General features: G+C 32.5%; 1 protein-coding gene across 1 annotated transcript; it reads left to right on the plus strand.

Annotated features, from left to right (window-relative positions):
* Positions 1-4,275: 4,275 nt before the first annotated feature.
* On the plus strand, positions 4,276-18,298 carry LOC110658617 (uncharacterized). Its single transcript, XM_058141591.1, has 17 exons — positions 4,276-4,425; positions 4,503-4,624; positions 4,902-4,986; positions 5,137-5,239; positions 5,369-5,453; positions 6,873-6,959; positions 7,036-7,142; positions 7,848-7,953; positions 8,590-8,933; positions 9,438-9,519; positions 9,607-9,783; positions 9,855-9,908; positions 11,708-11,800; positions 11,895-11,960; positions 13,715-13,761; positions 15,896-16,585; positions 17,624-18,298. The coding sequence occupies exons 2-17, from the start codon at positions 4,508-4,510 to the stop codon at positions 17,997-17,999; spliced, it is 2,619 nt and encodes an 872-aa protein (XP_057997574.1). The 5' UTR covers positions 4,276-4,425; positions 4,503-4,507; the 3' UTR covers positions 18,000-18,298.
* Positions 18,299-19,049: the final 751 nt, after the last annotated feature.

A 19,049-nucleotide genomic window follows, 5' to 3' on the forward strand; every position in this document is an offset into this window, starting at 1 on the left:
CCGGAAAACTGAGGGGATTATAACCACACTTAAGACAACTAGATAAGCCCTGAACACAAATAATTAGTAATTGCCAATTAGTTAAGTATAAATAAGAAAAACAGAACATAAGAAGTTAAACGAGCAGAGAGTCACAGGGATGGATTACCTTATCGGGAAGGACTGCGAGGTCGATTTAAACTCAAATTTCGAACCATAAAATATGACGCCGCGATCCTTAGGACTATTGCGAATACAGTGGAAAAGAGAAAATCATGAAAAAGAATTGTTAAGTCGGTCAAATAATTAGGTCAGAGATCCGGAAAAAATATTGAATTATTTACAAATCGGGTCGAACCGGCGAGGGGCAATTTGGTCAATTGACCCCTAGAGCTGACTCCTGACCTGACTGTCAAATAAAATTTGAGAAAAGCAAATTTTTGGGATTAAGAATTTAATTAAAGAACTAATAAAAAAATAAAAGAAAATAAAAGAAAATGGACTTATGACATCATGTGTGTGACATCATGCATGACATCAATTGATTTTTAATTTATTTAAAATTTTTTTTTCTTTTTGGACCAAGTCAATTATGTGGAATAAAAACAAAAATTAAAAAGATTTTTTTTTTTACTTCTTCTTCTTCTCCTTGCCGTGGCACTCCTTCCCTCTCCCTTTCTCTCACAAACCTCCATGGGAGCTTAATTTTAAGCTTCTTAAACCCCAAAATTTCCCATAAATTCCCCAAGATTCTTGATTAAAACTTGCTATTACCACTTGACAAGAAGATTGAAGAAGAAAGAAGAGGAGAAAATTTAGAAAAGTAAGAGGTTGGGAAGCTTCATTCAAGGTTAGTAGCTAAACTTGGAATTTATAGTTTAATTATTGTATTTATAGCTTAATGAACTTAGAAATATGCTTAAAATGAAATGAAAATAAGTATTGGAGGCCTAGGTAGGGATTTTGGCCAGCTAGGGTTTGCCATGGTGATGCATGAATTTGATGGAATTAAAAGTGTATAGAAGCTTAATTGAGTTGAGGAATGATGTTGGTAGGCTTTGATTTAGTGAAATGTAACAACTAGGTAGTTAGGGTTTTGGCACCTAGGGTTTGGAAGCCAAAAAATTTGAGAAATGGTCAAATGGTATGTTTGACCTTGTTTGAGATGGAAAATGGTCATTTGTGACCAATTGATGTATGTTGGAAGTGTTAGAATTAGGTTTAGATTCGGATTGGATGTGGGCAGTATGCAGGCAGCATGACCAAGGTCCCTTTCAGGGACCAAAACTGAAAATTTACAAGCCCAATTGGTGTGAGGCCAATTGGGAATGAAACTAGACACAAAATGACACATTTTTTATTTAGGAATCATGCCCAAAAAGTGACTAAAACCTAGTGAACAAATTGACCAAATCCGGACTTAGGCAATCTGATCTGTACAAAAATGACCAAATGAACAGTGTTTGTTCATTTGGCCATAACTTGGGCTAGACATGTCTAAATGACCTAACATTTTACCAGTAGAAAGCTGAGATATAGACCTAAAACTTTCATGAAGAACACAAATCCAAATTATGTCATTAACTAAGTCATTTGGCCACCTAAAGTTGGTGACCTAAACCGCTGTAACTAGCTTTGGTGCCCGTAAATCAGGTTAAGTCCAATCCGGCAGCCATAATTCAAATGGCTATAAATTGAGCTACAAAACTCCAATTGGAGTGATTAAAAAAGGAGAATAAAGTTAAGACAATAAGAAACAATTTCTATGAAGAAAACTTAGCCAAATTCTAACAGCAAAATGACCAATGAAACAGTGCAACATAAGACATCAAAATTAAAAATTTACAATTTTGCCTAAAAGACCTAAGTTTTGAGAAAACAACCAAAACAAACAAAATTGATGACCAAAATGTGGTATGTGAGTATAGTTGGAGTTCCCATACCTTTTAAGTATAAGAAAGTCAATATTTTGACTTGAATAGTACCATGAATAGTAACCTCAACATGAAAATTTATAATAATATAAGTTTAAACATATTGGAATTAGTTATTGGAATTGTTATGAAGTAAAGATACTGAGACACTATAAATTTTGTGTTTCAGCTGAAAAAGATTTGGAAGGTCTGAGAGACCGAGTCAAGGCCTAGAGGCGACTCACGTCAGGTTTGTGTACAATAAACCTTATTTGAGCCTTTTGTCATTGAAAAATTTATTTAGTATGATTTATGAAAATTTGATGTTAATCATGAATTGTGTTACCACCTTGTGAATGAAATTATGACTTTGGAAATTTATTGGATTTCTCATGAATTATTTGAATAAAATGTTGAAATTGATTTTTGTTTCACACTTAGAGTGACAGTGCCTTATTATTCCTCCTCCATTTATGAGGTGAGATCGATTATTTTCCTCCCTCTCTGGTTTACTAGTTGAGGTTGTAGATCGGATGAGTACTCATTAGCTAGCTAGCCACCTCCCTCATTGATTTCGATTAGTGGGGTTGTAGATCACTTTGTCGTGGTGTACAACACGGCATTGATCGGAAATTTTGTGTCATGGCTTAAGTTGTGTATGAATTGACAACACTATGTTTATTAAATTATTTGACCAAAATTGTGCTATAATGAGTTTTGATGATTTGTGTAATATTTAAATGGTGATTTATCAATGAATATTTTATGTACTGTGTTTCAAATTTTTATTGTGCGCTACTGAGTATTTTTATGCTCAGCGATAGCTTATTTTGCTGTCGCAGATAGGAGCAAGGAAAAAGCAGCAGAGTGAGCTGCTAAACTGAAAAAGCCTTCGCTGATTTTGTACGGGTATTATTTTATACCCAGAGTAATTTAGTTTGATGTAAATAAATATTGTTCATATGTATTAATGTAAAGTTGAGCAGTTGTATTTATAAATTGTAATAATATTATTTTTAGATTTTATATCTGTAAATTAAACTTGTGAATGTAAATTAGCTTTATTGACTGTAATGTTGATGGAATTATTTTGAAGTTGTTTGATTTAAGAATTTTGAGTTGATTTGGGTTGGGAGTTGTGGAAAAATTTATTGGAAGTGTTTTTCTCAGGTATTTGAAGAACTGTTTTCTCAAAATACGCAGATTCACTAAATTTTTATAAAATTTGCGGAAAAATAAAATGGGATAAAAATTTTAAGTAGTTTTAAAACTTCGAATAAATGATTTTAATTCCTACCAAAATGCTTACCACTTCCAAAATGTAAGAAAATAATTTTAAAATCTCTTGTAGGATACTTAATGAGTTATCGGTAGGTGACGTTTGGTAGTTCATTATGTATTTTACGGGATCATGTCATGCCTTATAGAGGGGTGAGGTGTGACAATTATTATTATGGTTAACCTACTTTTCTTCTTCGCAGGTCGTTTATTAATGTTTGTATAATTCTGTTAACTCCTAGAATTTCCGCATGTATTAGAAATATTTATTTAATTTGGGTCTGTAATATAATTTGCCATGTTGGACCTGTAAACTTAATATATACATGTATGTTGGACTGGATGAGGGAGCTGAGCTCCGTTTGACTTTATGTTATCATGAGTATGTGGAGGGTGAGCTGAGCTCCCCAATTGATTATATATTGTGTTTATAGGTTGGGTGAGTCAAAAACTCTCTGTTAAAATGTCCATTTTATGGCCAAACTTTGTCTGATAGAATTCATGAAATTGGGCCCAAATGGGCATTAGAGTTGGGTTGAGGAATAGTTAGACTTACTACTGGTCTCGGAGGCTTTAGACTGACCCAAGTCCTAGTGCCGGTCCGGCCCATAGGTTGGGTCGTGGCATTAATAAATAATTTTTATTTTATTTTAAATTAATTCATGTATACCAATTAAAATATAAAAAAATATTATAACTTTAAAAGAAGTAAAATATATAAAAATAAAAAAGGAAAATGAAGATTTAAATTTTGAAACTAAAAATAATAAATTAAATTTTAAAGTAATTAATATTTATATCAAGTGGATACTATTTGACAAATTATTAAGTCATAATAAGTTTTTAAATGAATTAATAAGTTAAATAACTTAATTTTATGAGATAATTTGTGTGCTTTAACTTTTATATATATATATATATATTTTTTTTTTATTTTATTGTCAAGTTTGAAATTATTAATTAAATTGATAATGACTTATTTAAATCTAATCGTTGGTGGCTTTAAATGGTTTTTGCCTAAAGATATTAAACTACGTCGTTTCATTTTATCTATTTATGACTAGCCCTAAACCAATTTGTTTCTCAGTTCACCTTCCACTGCCGCAACAACACGCCCGCGGGCCGGCCCCGCCCACGCCCTCGCCCTCGCCCGCGCCCGCGCCCGCACCTTCGCCCACAGCCCCTTTTTCCAAGTCAGTTCCTCACCAAGATCGTCTCTCTTCCATATCGTTCTCTTACTTCTCTCCTCGTTGTGGTAACTGAATTCACTTTCCTCCCAAATTCCCAGATTTCCAATTTCCTTCAAGTTTTAAATTTTCTATTATGTTTCAGTGATCATGCCTTCACGATTCCAAGCTGCTCAACTGGTGGCTTCACCATTGTACCCAAACGCCATAGCTTGGTCTGACGAGAATCTTATTGCCGTCGCTTGCGGTCACCTTGTCACCATTCTGGTAATTCACTCACTAATTTCCCACTTTGATTTTTATTACTACCTTTTTTATTCTCAAATAAGCAATGGATATGTACTTTATGTTTCTAAAATAATTGGGATTGATTTTGTTTCGAGAATTTGACTAAGAAAGCCAAAACTTTGAGCAAGTTTGAAGCTTTTAATAAACAGAGTTAAAAAGCCTCTAACACGTTTGGTAGTAGCTGAGATTCTGGATTTTTTTCTTTAAAATTTTAATAAGCTTGCTTTTTGTTTCATTGTATTTTCTTAATTATCAGAATCCAGCATTGACACTTGGACCTCGAGGCTTAATCACCATTCCTACCTGTGAACCTTATCCAATTGGGCTGGTCAAAAAAGAAGGTTAGGGCTAACTAGACCTTTATTACTTTTCTTTCACTCTCATCGACCTGCTCATTGCAAACACATTCTCATGTGTAAAGTGGACAAGCTTTTGTGCTGTCTGTCTTGGGCAGTTCTTGAACATGTATTGTAATTTTTGGATGTTTGCAGATTTGCTCGCTGGATGTTTGCTGCCCAATGCTTTATCTCGAGATCGTCGACCATGTGTACGATCAATTTCTTGGTCTCCGCTCGGAATGGCTCCTAACTTTGGGTAGCAACCTAACCTTTTCTAGCCACATGTTGAGCTGACGCTTATTTCTTCTTGACTTTAATTTCATTAAATTAAGGGGGATAAGAACTGCTAATAGAATTTAATCCTCTTGTATTGTAATCTATATAGGTGCTTGCTTGCAGTTTGTACCACAGAAGGACGTGTAAAGCTTTATCGATCACCTTTTTGTGATTTTTGTGCTGAGTGGATAGAGGTATTCATCACTGAAGCACTTGATTTCACAAGTTACTGTTTTGTTTTGCATGGGCTTAGGACAACTATTTGTATTGTCTTCTCTTGTCCCATTATGTCCTGTCACTTCCACCTGATGCAACATTATTTACTTTAATAGTTATAAATTGGGTTGGTATAATAAAATCTAGTCATGAAGATCATCATGATGACTTCTCCTTTGTACACTAATAGATCAATTTCATGGGCATAGTTGTTGATACTATGAAATAATAAAGCTTCTTTGTTTTGCTAGGTGAACAATATTCTTGGATTTTCTATAATTTATTTGTGAAAATTAAACAATTTCATTTATCACTAGGGTAAAGAAATGTATTTCTTCTAAAACATAGGAACAATGATGCCTTGACTTCTTGAAATTTAAATAAATATTTATTTAAGTTTTCCAACTTCAATTTTTTGCTGTCAAGTTTGCACGTGAACTAAAATTTTTCTAATGTGGATTTGGTCATTTACATTCACCAAAATGCTGATTTGGATATCATGACTCCCTTTCCTCTGTAATTGATGCATAAAGATGTCAATGCATTGGAGTGTAGATTGATTTCCCCTCCTCCACCTTTCCCCTCAACAAGTATACTTTCCTTCACACTTATTCTGCCATTCAAGTTAGGTTAGCCATGATCAACTTTCACCTGCCCTGCTTATTAGATTAAAAATCTGCCTCTAGCCCACACCATCATTGATGCAAAAGAACCAGTTATAGAAGCAAGCCTTGCATGGTAAAAATTGCAACATCAATTCTTTGGGGGATAATCCAACCAATTGAGCACATGTCAACAATCTCATAGTAGCTAAAGAAATCATCAAATCAGTGAGCCAAAATTTTAAGATTCACAAGATAAACAGAAACCCACATGGAAAATAAGAGAAAAATTATTTATTGAACAAAACCACTTAACACTTCATGCAAAAGAATATTGGTGTGAATTCTTTTTTATCTAAACCTTGGGGAGAGCGATGAGATTGAATGAGGAGGTAAAAGTAGATTGTTGTTGAACTCATTTTTTGGTTGTTGGGCTAGAGAAAGGGTTAGCCGAAGGACAAATATATAGGTGTGACATATATGTAAATATTGAAGAAACTAGGAATACTGTATTTTGAGCTAAGCAAAAATCCACATCCTTACTATTCCTTGTGTTTCTAGGTTCTGTGGAGTAATAACTTACAAGTGCTAATTACATTTTCTTTCTCCCAAAATATTTGTTTTTCAATCACTGTACAACAGCTATGATGTTGTTTATTTGTTTGAATAAAACAAGTATTTTCTCATCTATTTGTTTTTCAAATTTGCATCTTTCATTTTTATGTTTAGGAATTTCCATGCTATTTATATTGTCTTGATCACTATTATAAATTCTCTTCTGCCGTTTTTTTGTAGGTTATAGATATATCAGATAGGCTATATGATTTTCTTGCAAAAACAAATTTTGGGCAGTCAGAAATCCTTGATTCAGAGATTGTTCATGTAAGTTCTTTATTTTAAATCTGTTTAACTTAATCCTTAAGCCATAATACCGTGAAACATTTATGTCTTTCATTAGGAGCAAACAACACAAGTAAGGCTCAGTGATAATCTTGCTGATGTTTTTCCAAACACTATTACTGGAAAGGGGCATAAGCGAAGAAGAGCTAGTACCACTAATGGCATGTAAAATATCTCATTCCTTTTTTTCCCTTTACTTTCAGGTCTTTTTTTTTTTAGAGTTATCTTACTATATTTTCTTTATGCTGTATCTATTTATGGCCCATTTGTTGTTGGAGTTCTGTGCATACATTCCAACATCATAAAACAATGCTGCAAGAGAGCTATCCATAGTGTGGTTTCTTTTATGTTACTGTTCATTCTGTTCAAGTCCATAAACAGCACTCCAGCAGCAATGCCAATTGCCAAATGAGGTTCTAGTAATGTGAATTCTTTTACATAATGTTGGGTTCAAAACTGTAGTAAATGAACTAATTTCCATTCTTTGTTTTTTAAACTAGATAAATAAAGAATGATTGAAGAAAACTTTTTTGAGTCTTCATTGCAGATTGGTAAATATTCTCTTTAACGTGAATGCAGTTTGGAGAGAGGGAGAGAGTTGAGTAACAAGAAGAAAGGCACAAAAAATTCTCCTGTTTTCCCTTCTTTTTACCTTCTGCTTTGCCACAGAACTAAATGAAGAAGACCACTTTTCTTTTTTTTTTTTTTTAATTCAATAGCGAACAAGCCAGAGGTTATTCTTAGATTCGACAATTGAGATTGGAAAATCATTTGAATGCTGCTATTCTAGATTTTTCTATCATGAACTTGTTTTATATTTTCCTATGTATATACATTTATTTATTTAGTCTTTAAATTGCCATGTTCCAGCGATAAGGAGTCTGAAACTTTTGGAGGCCAACTGATAGGTAATGGTGAGAAGCTCCATGCTGGATCTAGCCCTCACACTAATACGAGGGAAGAGCAGTTGCCTAAGGTAAGGTTTCAAAGTATTGTAGTTTTGCACATTCTCTTCCCCTCTTCACCCTTGATTTAGGTTTTTCTTTTTAAATGCAAAAATTGAAATTATTTGGTGTAGGACACCAAAGGGTTGATTTGAGAGTTGGTTTAGTTACTTAATTGGTTGGATTAACCAAATTAAGACTCAAAATATCAGGCAGGTTTGATTTACCGGAGAAGTATCCTTCGTAGAAAAGTCATGTAAATTAGATAGAACAATAAGACTAACAGTAGTAAACTTTAGGACTTACTTCTATCAAGAAAGCCTCTTCTGGGTTTTGAATGCATTGCACAATTCAAAAGAAAGCATAGTTGTTGGAACTTCATTCGTTCAATGATTCTGTGGAATTGAAACATCATATCGATTTATATAGATGGCTAATAATTCTAATCCTAATTGTTTTCTTGACTAAGATACCTTGTTTATTTGGCTAGTAGACCAACTTGGAATATTATTTATAGCCCAATCATAATAAACAACTGCAGGTTAATATCCATCTTTGAGTGGTTATTAATTCTCATTTGAACTTTTCTTTCTACCTCTTGCTTAATTTTCGGGTAACTAAGACTAAATCTGACAAAAGTTAATAATAAAAACTGCTTACTCCTGCAGATAACTGCAGACCAATATGCTTCTCGCAGTCAGATGCTGTCATCAATTGTTGTTGCCTGGTCACCAGTGTTGTGCTTGACATCTAAAATCTGTACAGCTCCTCAAAATGATTCACCCCATAGATTCTCTATATTTGCAGTTGGAGGGAAGGCTGGCAAAATTTCAATCTGGAGAATTCATGCACCACAATGCTACTCTATTGAGCACAATAGAGTCTCTCCTGGTGTTATGCTTGTCGGGCTTCTACAGGCACATAATTCATGGGTCACTGCAGTCAATCTGGCATTACTTAGTTCTAATTCTAATCATCAGGTTTTATTGGCTAGTGCGAGTTCTGATGGGAGGTGAGTTAGGTAATGCCAAAGTATTTAATCAGTTCTTAAACCAATTATTTCTTTTGGATAAGTACAAGAGACGGGCTCATGTAGTGTATGTTGATATGCTGTAAATGATGTTAAGCAGCATGTCTTTTTATTCCTAATAATGATACACCTTCTAACTTATATTTATTTGAGAATCTAGAGTAACTTCTGGTTTGATATGTTATCTCATTGATTTGATCTCCATATACCTGTTCTTTGAATGTTCAAAGAAAATAAACTCTCCAACTGTATTCTTTCTAAACTCTATAAATTTTACCTGTAAGCATTTATCAAACTCCTTGTACGCATGCTAGAAATACAATACCATTTGTTACTGGTACTTAGATGTTGAATGGACTCATGCTGTTAGGTGAAAGGCACTTGCCTTTCTCACCAATATCCAAATCAATGTATTTGATTTCACTTCATCTCACTGCTACAAAAGAAGGAAGCTTTACTTATAACATTTCCTTTAATCTTCTTCAGTGTGAAGATCTGGCTGGGGAACGGTGAGAAATTGCTGGAATCATCAGAATCTGATAATGCTCCATTTGTTCTACTGAAGGAGGTAGCTCTCATTATTATATTCTTCACAATTTAACACAGAGATTAATATTTTTAATTAATTACATTCTGACATTTAATTTCCAAACAGGTTATATTTGGCAATATTGTCCCAGTTTCAGTACTTTCACTAGTAATACCTGTTCAGGCACCCTACAAAATTCTCTTAGCAGTTGGCAAAGGATCTGGTTCGTTTGAAGTATGGACATGTGACATATCTAGTTGCAAGTTTGATAAAGCTTGTTCACAGGATGCTCACGACTATGTTGTAAGTATCTCATTGTTGATCAGTCTTATGCAGTGTCTCAATGATTACTCATGTGTTTAAAAATTCATCAGGTTACTGGTTTAGCTTGGGCTTTTGATGGGTGTTGTTTGTACAGCTGTGGTCAGGTATTATTTTCATGATGTTCTTCAATTGTCTTTGCATTGGAAATAGTCTTCTACATCTGATGCATTATGTGAATTGAATTGGCTACAAGTTTGGACCTAATTTTTACATTTGATGTTTCACCATCTGTGTTTCAGATGCATCAGTGATGCCATTTGCCAATATTATCACATTTGATGGGTGTTGTTTGATGCTAGCATTTTATATGAAATAAAAAAATATTAATTTTCTGGCATCAAAGGAATAGAAACCAAAAGACAAAGAAAGAAAAGAAAAGGTGATCAAGTGTATATTTTAAAAATTTTTCATTTTTAGGATTCAAGCTTTTACCTTCAAGCAATTTAGCAACTTATTCAACCCTGTAAAATCTTCTTTTCTCTTTGTAAATTATTACTGCTGAACAGTGAGTTTTTGCAACATCCTTCACATTTTAGGCACACAACTGAATTAACGGATTGAATTTAACATGAATGACTACAGATATTCAGGGAAAATTTGAACTATGAGGATGGTGACAACAATTATTCCTTTTTTTACCTTAAAGGTGTGAAATTTTGTTTAATTACATTTGTTACTGTCACAGATTAGTGACTGGTACTTTATTTTATCATTTTACAATGTCCCAAATTACTACATATTCAATGGAAATGATGCTGGCAGCATGGAGCTCAAGAAAACACAAATTTAAACTCTTGAAAAGCATAGAATTATGGTCTAGATGTTGTATAGTTTTATATTTAAGATGTTCTTGGGTAATTCCTGTTCCTTAAACGGTCTTATAATTGGGGAAATTCTGTGGTTACTTTGCTCTTAATGGACTGAATCTTACTTTACTTTGTAGATAACCACCATTGAATGAATTAACAACGGTTCATTTAATGGTAAATGTAATAAAGTGCAAATAAAGTGGATTAAAAAAAAAAAACAAAGTAATAATAGAAGGCACCCGTATATTTCTGTTTATTTATATCAAGTAGCTACTGCCTTAGAAGTTATAAAGTTATCTCTAAGAGAAGGATATTTTGCAAATTTGCAGATTTGCCAGAATGGGCTGAGCTTTAGCGTCTTGGGTTTTAAATCTTAAATTGACTATACTTCTGTTTCAAGTCTTGATATATAAATATTATCAAAAGTATCACTTTCAGGATGCTCAACTAAACAATTGTAAAGTGTAAACAAATTTATTCATAGAAACAATGAAAGAAAAATTATAGTAAAAATGTTATGGTGGGCAAAAAATAAAAAATAAAAATAAAAAACTCTTAAAAAATACATAAGTGAGTTTTTAGTGGTTAGTTTTATTGAGATCATAAGTTTAGACAAACTCAAAATAAATTAACAAACTATATATAATGGATGGTTTTGGTTTATCATTCAATCAACTCTTAAGTTTAGTGCAATCCAAAGTATACCAATTGGTTTTAAGCTAACCCAAATCAAATCTTAAGGCAATGGACAATCTAAACCTCCTTTTAGCATGGAGAGACCCAAATGATTAAGTGAAAAAAGTCATATATGTCAAAAGGATTTTTTTTTTTTTTTTTATGGGTTTGTGCAGTCAGTGCAAGTTCTCCAATTTACTGCTAGATTCATTGCTGTTCTATATAGCCCTACCTGTGAGCTCTCCTATGTAAGGTCAGCTTGCTAGAAAATGGGTGGAAGAAATAATTTCATATACTATCGACAGGATTCGTTTTTACTTTTATTTTTATATGGTACAAAATAAGGCATCAGTTGACTTGGTATTTCACCATTAATCGATCATAGATGTATTTATTTATTTTAACTTGAAATGTGTCAGGATAATTATGTTCGTAGCTGGCTATTACATGGGAGTTCTCTTTGTGAAGTATCCATTCCATCATGTACTCCTGGTTTGAGGAGTTCAACTGATGTATGATGTTAACCTTTCTGGCCTTTTTTATTATATTTTATTTATTTTTAAAAGATTTATTCTGGCTCAAGAAATTATTAAAATTTCTCTGCAGCTTCCAGATGTATTCTTTTCGTGCCTAGGTGTAGCAGTATCTCCTGGAAATCTTGTAGTTGCGATGGTATGTTACCTTGTTTCCCCCGAAGTTTTTATTTCTCATCAGCTTGCTTTGGTTTCTCCTTCACATTTAATTCCTGTTAATTTTTTCCCCAATCATCCATCTTTGTTCTTAGATTTCTCAGAATTATGTTCATAAGAGACACATTTTAGCTTCCGTGATTTATGTTTCAGAGCATAGACTGATGTGAAAGATATATTTAGAAGTGTTATAAGTAATTGTAATAAATGTGATAAATTTAGGTCCTTTTCATTTTTGATGCATAGGTAAGTTACTAAGTTGTGAGTGAGACGCCATGACAACATGGAGATGGCTTGTCAATTGTAATTTATATAACATATCAGAATAACTGTCATCTTTACAATAATAAGCATGCTCACTGCCTTGGACATGCACTGAGCATCTGAATAGAGAAGTTGCCAGCTTGTTAAATTACCATCAATGGACGTTAAAAGCAGAACACCAGGTTGTAATTCAAAATTTTATGTGGAGAATTTTGTTACTTGTTCATGGTGCCACCACAATTAATATTGTGGTAGATCAGTTGAGAAAATGGTAATCCAATCATATTGGTGCTTGATTGTTTAGGTATAAACTATTAAAAATTTTTCCTTTCCTTTTGCTTGGATAATTATTTTGTCATTTTGTCTTTTCTCACTACTTTTTTGCATTAAGCATTGAAATTTTGCCTCTTGCTTTATGGGCCAATTCAAACTCTTCTTCTATCTCTCTTTATTAACATGTGCAGAACATGATAATGTAAAAAATAAAGGAGCTAGGGGTAGAGCAAGGGGGTCATTGCCCCCTTAACTCATGAAGTTCTTAATATAGGCAAATTTACATGACCCTTTCAAATTTAGTGCATGCCCCCCACCATCTCTTTCCAAGAATTTAGCTATCTTTTTTATCCTAGCTCATAGCTAGAGTAGTTCATTTTCATTTTTTTTTTTTATTTTGAAATTGGAATCTGATACAATGTAGAGGGAACTCCCAACTATGTTGGAATATATGTATCTACTTTTTAACTTCCGAATACAAATCATTAAATATTTTTTCCCTATCCAAGAAAAGGATTTGTTTTTCATAATTGATTTATTTAATTGAGTTTCTTTGTAAAATTGATAGCTGCTAACTGAAAGCAAGTTATGATAAACAAAAATATCCTTTCCACCAACAACCTAAATTAATAGGGGGGAAAAAGATTATGATACTAAAGAAAACCTTAACAATAATCAAATTAAGACATCCAGTCGAACAAAATTAATTCTTAAAATTCTTCTCATGTTTCAATCAAGTGGAAAGCATCTAGTGAAATGACCTGTATCATTTAAATACCAATTACATGTAACTTGTTTGTTGTATGTGAAAAACAAAAGGTATCATTCATTTCATTATGAAAACTCGTATAAATGTGATATCATGTATGCTTTCTTTTCCATCTCTACACACAAAACGCATGCATGCATGCTTGCTACTTGCATGTTTGCATGGACACACGCTCATACAAATACAAACACAAACACAATATATATGTTTATTTAGATTGGAAATTTCAAATTTTCTGGCTTCATCATTAATGTAATCCTTTCTTAGTTTTAGTCTTTCAAGAGGGAATTAACATATTAGTTGCATGTTATGGACAAATATTATATTGATTATCCGTAATATGTCACTTTAACCAACAACCATGGCATAAGTGTGATGCTAGATTATACTTTTGCATATGACACTGATAAATTTGTGCTTGAAATTTGTAGGTCCGAAATCTTGATGTTGATCAATTGGATCATATGTATGAGGGAAGGTGAGTTAATTGTTGTCTTAAAATTTAAAATGCTTTATCAAATTCAATAATTGTTGAATAATTACAATAGGATGAACATGAAGAACAGCAAAGAGAAGCAGGTAAAAGAACACAGTGCAACTAAGGTCAGTTGGACAAAGCCTTAGGCCTAACAACAAGGAGCCTAAGAACAAACATAGAAGCCAAACATTTCAAAATCCAGAAAAAAAAAAAAATACAAACATATTTCTGTTCATTACTACCTAGATTTTGCCTAGTTTCTGTTGTGGCTGTGGTTTCACGTAAATGGGCTTGCATCTATTGCATAATTTTACTGAAAATTTTTCCTAAAATTCTTAATACTAATGCTTTATTATTATTATTTTTCTTTTAGGCAGTTTGGGAGGCTGATTGAGCCTAGTCTACATAATTTGAGCTAATTAGTTCTACCTCTCCACCATATGCCAAATCAGTTACAATTTCCTAAACCATAGGAGAGGTGCCAGCATGGAAGTTCAATACCAAAATGTCAATGCTTCTATGAACTTATACTTAGAACTATGAACCACTGGAAAAGGCCAAGTGAAGCTTTGATGATTTTTATTTGAATTTTATTGACTTCAAATTATTTGAGGTCTTTCAACAAGGTTACATTGGCAATTGGCATCATGTTATTAAAAAAAACTCTGGTTACATAACATATTGCCTGCTATGTAACAGGGATTTCTAGGGGCTGATTCATGATATACTGTTTGAGGTCTGTGATTCAAGAATGACATTGAAATGCCAACATATCACCTTGTAATGGCTGCCGTAAGGTGTTTCATGTAAAGGTAACAATCACAGTGACCCTTCAAGCAAAAAAGAAGAAGCAGAAGAGAAGAGGAAAGAGAGAGTGCCATACCTAATGCTAGAAGTCTCTTTCTCCCTCTCTTCCTAAATAAACTCTCCTTTAAATTTCTAACTCTTATTTCGGCCTTCGTTTGAAACTACACTAGCGCACCTTCTTTGGAAGTCTATTTAGTCTAGTTTCAGTTTTCTACTTCCTTTATATGAAGGATGACCTACCTGTTTATATAATGCCTTACAAATTTGTAATAGAATAACTTTTTTTTTTTTTTTTTATCATGTAGCCTTAATATTCAAATTTAAAACATAGTTGTTAGTATGTCATTTTGACTACAAAATAATTCTTTTTTAGTAAAATTATTAAAATATTATGTATTGAATTAAATTCTTATCAAAGCAAAAATTTAAGTTCTGGTTTTTTTTTTTGGAAAAAAAAAAATTGCAGCATACATATTCCTAGAATTTTCTCTCTCTCTGGTATTTATTTTTTAAAATTAAACTCTCCTTTAAAGTCCTAACTCTTATTTATGCCTCCCTTTGAAACTATACTAGTGTGCCTTCTTTCGAAGTCGTATTTAGGCTAGGTTTGAAGCAGTTTTTGATATATGCTATCAACCTGTTCATATAATATTTACAAATTTATTATATAATTAATTTTTTAAATTTTTATCATGTAGGCTTAACAGTTAATTTTAAACAGTGCTAAAATATATTCAATTAATTTATTGGCAAACCTAATCTAAGTTTTTTTTATTTATTTTTATTTTTTTTAATTTATGGTTTCTCTGACTAGCTGTGTCTGTTACAATTTAATTGGATCCAATTTCTCAGCATAGCTGTTACACCTTACTTTATTGAGATGCTAGGCTCTTCATCTAAAAATGATAGCCTAACACAATGATTTTGCTTATGTGACCATTTGTGGGGAGGGGATGTGTTAGTATTCAAACTCGGGTTTTGTAGGGGCATGGGACTTATCAACTAGGCTAATACTTAATTAGCATATGGCTTTTATGTTTAGAACTTTAACTTATTCATTACTAAGGAGGCAACACATTACATATATATAACTAATGCGATTAATGATATTGTGCTCCGCTAGTGTCCCACCCCCACCAACAAGGAAAAAAAACCCTGAAAAAGTGAAGCAAATTCGGAGAACAAAATGTATCCACTATTATAGGAGCAGGTTTGAGAAGGGCATTAAGGATGATCTTTAGATTAAAAGTAACCTAAAATTCTTTTACATGATTTTGCTTTGAATATATGTCACATTTATAAATTTAATCTTTTGGAAAACATGCAGGGCACAAAAGGCTATTGTTGAATTCTTCTGGATTGGTGGACAAAATTTGAATATGTTGTTCAACACTTCTCAAGACTTTGTTAAAGAATCTTTTCATGGTTTTTCCCAAAGTGAATTGTTATACTGGGAGTCCAATATTCTCTGGTCTTTGAAAAACTTTGAAAGTCCAGATAAACCTCTAGTTATTTGGGATATCATAGCATCATTATTGGCTTTCAAGCAGTTTATGCCAGAATATGTGGACCGTATACTAGCTAGTTGGCTCTCTATGTCATATTTAGGTTCCCATATGGACCTTTCCATTAATGAGGTTTTGACACACATATCTGATAATCTATCAAAAATTACTTCTCGCCAGTTGCACATTCTAAATATCATTTGTCGATGCCTGGTCCTATCTATGTTGAAGGCTGATGAAATTAACAGTAAATTGAACTTTGAAGAACAAACTAGTGCTGCAGGGGAGCAACAAACTTTGTGGATAAAGTTACTTTTCAGGAGTGAAAAAGAACTCCGTGAAAGGCTTTTGGTTTTTAGTTTTTCTTCTTTTTTAGCCAAAAATTTTATTGAGACTGGGTACTGGCATCCTGTTGGAATTGCACAAATGGAGCAGTGGGTTGAACTTAATCGCGATCATGTCAATGATCAACTAAATGTCCTCACATCAGAAGTTCAAAAACATAAGAGCAGGTATCTCTTGCTGCTCTGTTCCTTATATTGCAAATATGTTGATTAATTTATTGCTACTCTGTTCTTTATATTTTTAAGTTTCTAAGGACCTAAAAATGACAGTACTTTTGTTTTTTCAAGTAATAATTTTGGATTTGTCCTTGGAACTTTCCCATTTTCAGATTTCATTTTTGAACCCAAAAAGAAAATTGTGCAGTCAAGTTCTCAATTTTGATTTTACTATTGATCGTGTCTTTTCATGAGAAAGTAAAAACTAGAAACTAGACCTATATTGAGCCTTAACTTGGAAGTAGCAAGGCTAAAAAAATTTCTTCAATTGAATTTCCTTCTAAATTTGCTTGTTTGTAATGAAAATATATAGAGTTGAGAGCATATGGGTGTCTCATATTTTCTTAAAAAATAGTTATATATCAAATATGGCCATTGCCTTGCCATATGTTCAATAGTTTAGCGGTTAGATTTCCCTTCAATTCCCTTGGACAGAGTGAGGAGACATTGCTTTCAACGAATAGAAAAGAGTTACAATGAAATCATTACTTTGGTTTCCCTGACTCATACGTGGAATTGAAAAGAAAAATGATATCTTATAGCCAACTTGAGAAACTCTTATTTAGACAATAGGGTTAGCTATTGAAGTATCTGCAATGGAGAGATCTTTGAGCATGATCACTCCTTTGTTGATGTTCAATGTTAACATCTATAGGCATGGGAGGAGAATTTGATGAGCTGGAAAATTTTGAATGGGCCAATTATGATCCATTACATGGAACAAATAGGCTTTAGTTCAGTAGTTAATATCTACAAAATTTTCTTTTAACATCTGCTGCCCGAATTACACTGGGCCTTATTTGTTGGGGCAGAAGTGTGCTGAAGAAAATTCTTGGATGATCATTGTTGTCGATATCATATAGAAGTCTGTGCATGCATTGGGTGGCTATTTGATAATGGTTGAATTTTCTGCAATATTTTTGTTGCTGTTCACATGTTCGATGTTTGTAATGTTTATGATCTTATGCCTGTATATTTTACTCAAAACAGGCTTTCATCCAACAAATTTGAGGTAGAGGAACGATGTAGCTATTGCTCAGCATCTGTTCCTTTTAATTCTCCAGAGATTGCATTTTGCCAAGGTTTAGAGAGTAGCAACAGAGATATGCAGAACCACAAATTGGTTAGATGTGCTGTTTCCATGCAGGTTTGCCCAGCGACACCGTTATGGCATTGCAAGTGTTGTAACAGATGGGCTTCCAAATTGGCACCAGAGACTCTATTTACAAAGCCTGGATATCCTGTAGATTTCAAACCTTTAACAGAAGCTTGTGTAGAAGAGTTGTCAAAACCCTTGTGTCCCTTTTGTGGGATACTGCTTCAGAGATTACAGCCAGATTTTCTGCTTTCTGCATCGCCAGTGTAATTAATATGGGGTTGTTCCATATTTAGGATTCTATTAGATTGACTAATTGCTCAATGTACAATAAGATTAAATTAGAAACTAATTGTAATTTGAGCATTTCAACGTATTTTCCGGTATTCCGTGCCGGAAATTGCTCATGTAACATTGTAATTTTTCCCAGTGTGTAACTGTATGTACAAGTCATAAGATGGTGAGGTGGTTTTGCCAACCTTATCAGAATCTTTGGTATCCCCTTAAGATGGGAATTTATTTTGTATAATTTATCATTTAGTGATAAAAATTACAATTTAATTTCTCTATTTCTAAAAGGAAACAAGTTATGTTTCTGTTAATAAAATAATTATTATATTAAATAATTACCACTAGGTTTTAGTCATGAATCAAAGCGGGAATCTAACCCTTTGTTGGGATGATGGTTTATTATAGATTTATATTATATAGTATGATGACATTTTTTTTAATTTAGATTGTTCCTATAGAATGGTGATTCTGGGTTGTAAAATGATGATTTACCACAAGTTTTTAAACAATTAAATTGGTGGTTTGAAATGACTTTAAATTTTTACATTTCCATATGGTACAACAATCATTTATATATTCAAAATAATAAATAATGATATTTTAGTAACCTTTATATTTATTTTACTATACCATCTAACCAAATAAGAAAAAATTATTAAAACATCTTATATAATTTTATATTATATTATTTTTTCAAACATATTAATAATATTATACAATATGATATAACACATAAATAAATTATGTTGTACTCAATCCAAATGGGGTAAATCTACAAATTTAATGCTAGAAATACCCATGTGAAATGCAAGAAAGGGTGATTGTTTTCATCTAATTTCATATTATTAATTAGTATATTAAATTGTTATAAATACTAAAATTTTAGAAAATATATTATTATTATTATTAATAAAAAGTAAAATATAATAAATTAAATTATTATAATTTTATAATTCCACCTAAATTTAAATAAAAACACTATTCTCTCTAATTTATTTCTTCATGAAAATAGTTGAAAATAGAGATTTA

Source organism: Hevea brasiliensis, unplaced genomic scaffold (assembly GCF_030052815.1).
Source record: "Hevea brasiliensis isolate MT/VB/25A 57/8 unplaced genomic scaffold, ASM3005281v1 Scaf16, whole genome shotgun sequence".
NCBI classification, from domain to species: domain Eukaryota; kingdom Viridiplantae; phylum Streptophyta; class Magnoliopsida; order Malpighiales; family Euphorbiaceae; genus Hevea; species Hevea brasiliensis.

What these genes read in the sequence shown, in the direction of transcription:
- LOC110658617 (XM_058141591.1), top strand. Translation starts at nt 4,508, where the DNA reads ATGCCTTCACGATTCCAAGCTGCTCAACTGGTGGCTTCACCATTGTAC. An exon ending in GGGAAGAGCAGTTGCCTAAG is followed by an intron (nt 7,954 to 8,589) that starts GTAAGGTTTCAA and finishes TTACTCCTGCAG; the next exon opens with ATAACTGCAGACCAATATGC. An exon ending in GTTTGTACAGCTGTGGTCAG is followed by an intron (nt 9,909 to 11,707) that starts GTATTATTTTCA and finishes GAAATGTGTCAG; the next exon opens with GATAATTATGTTCGTAGCTG.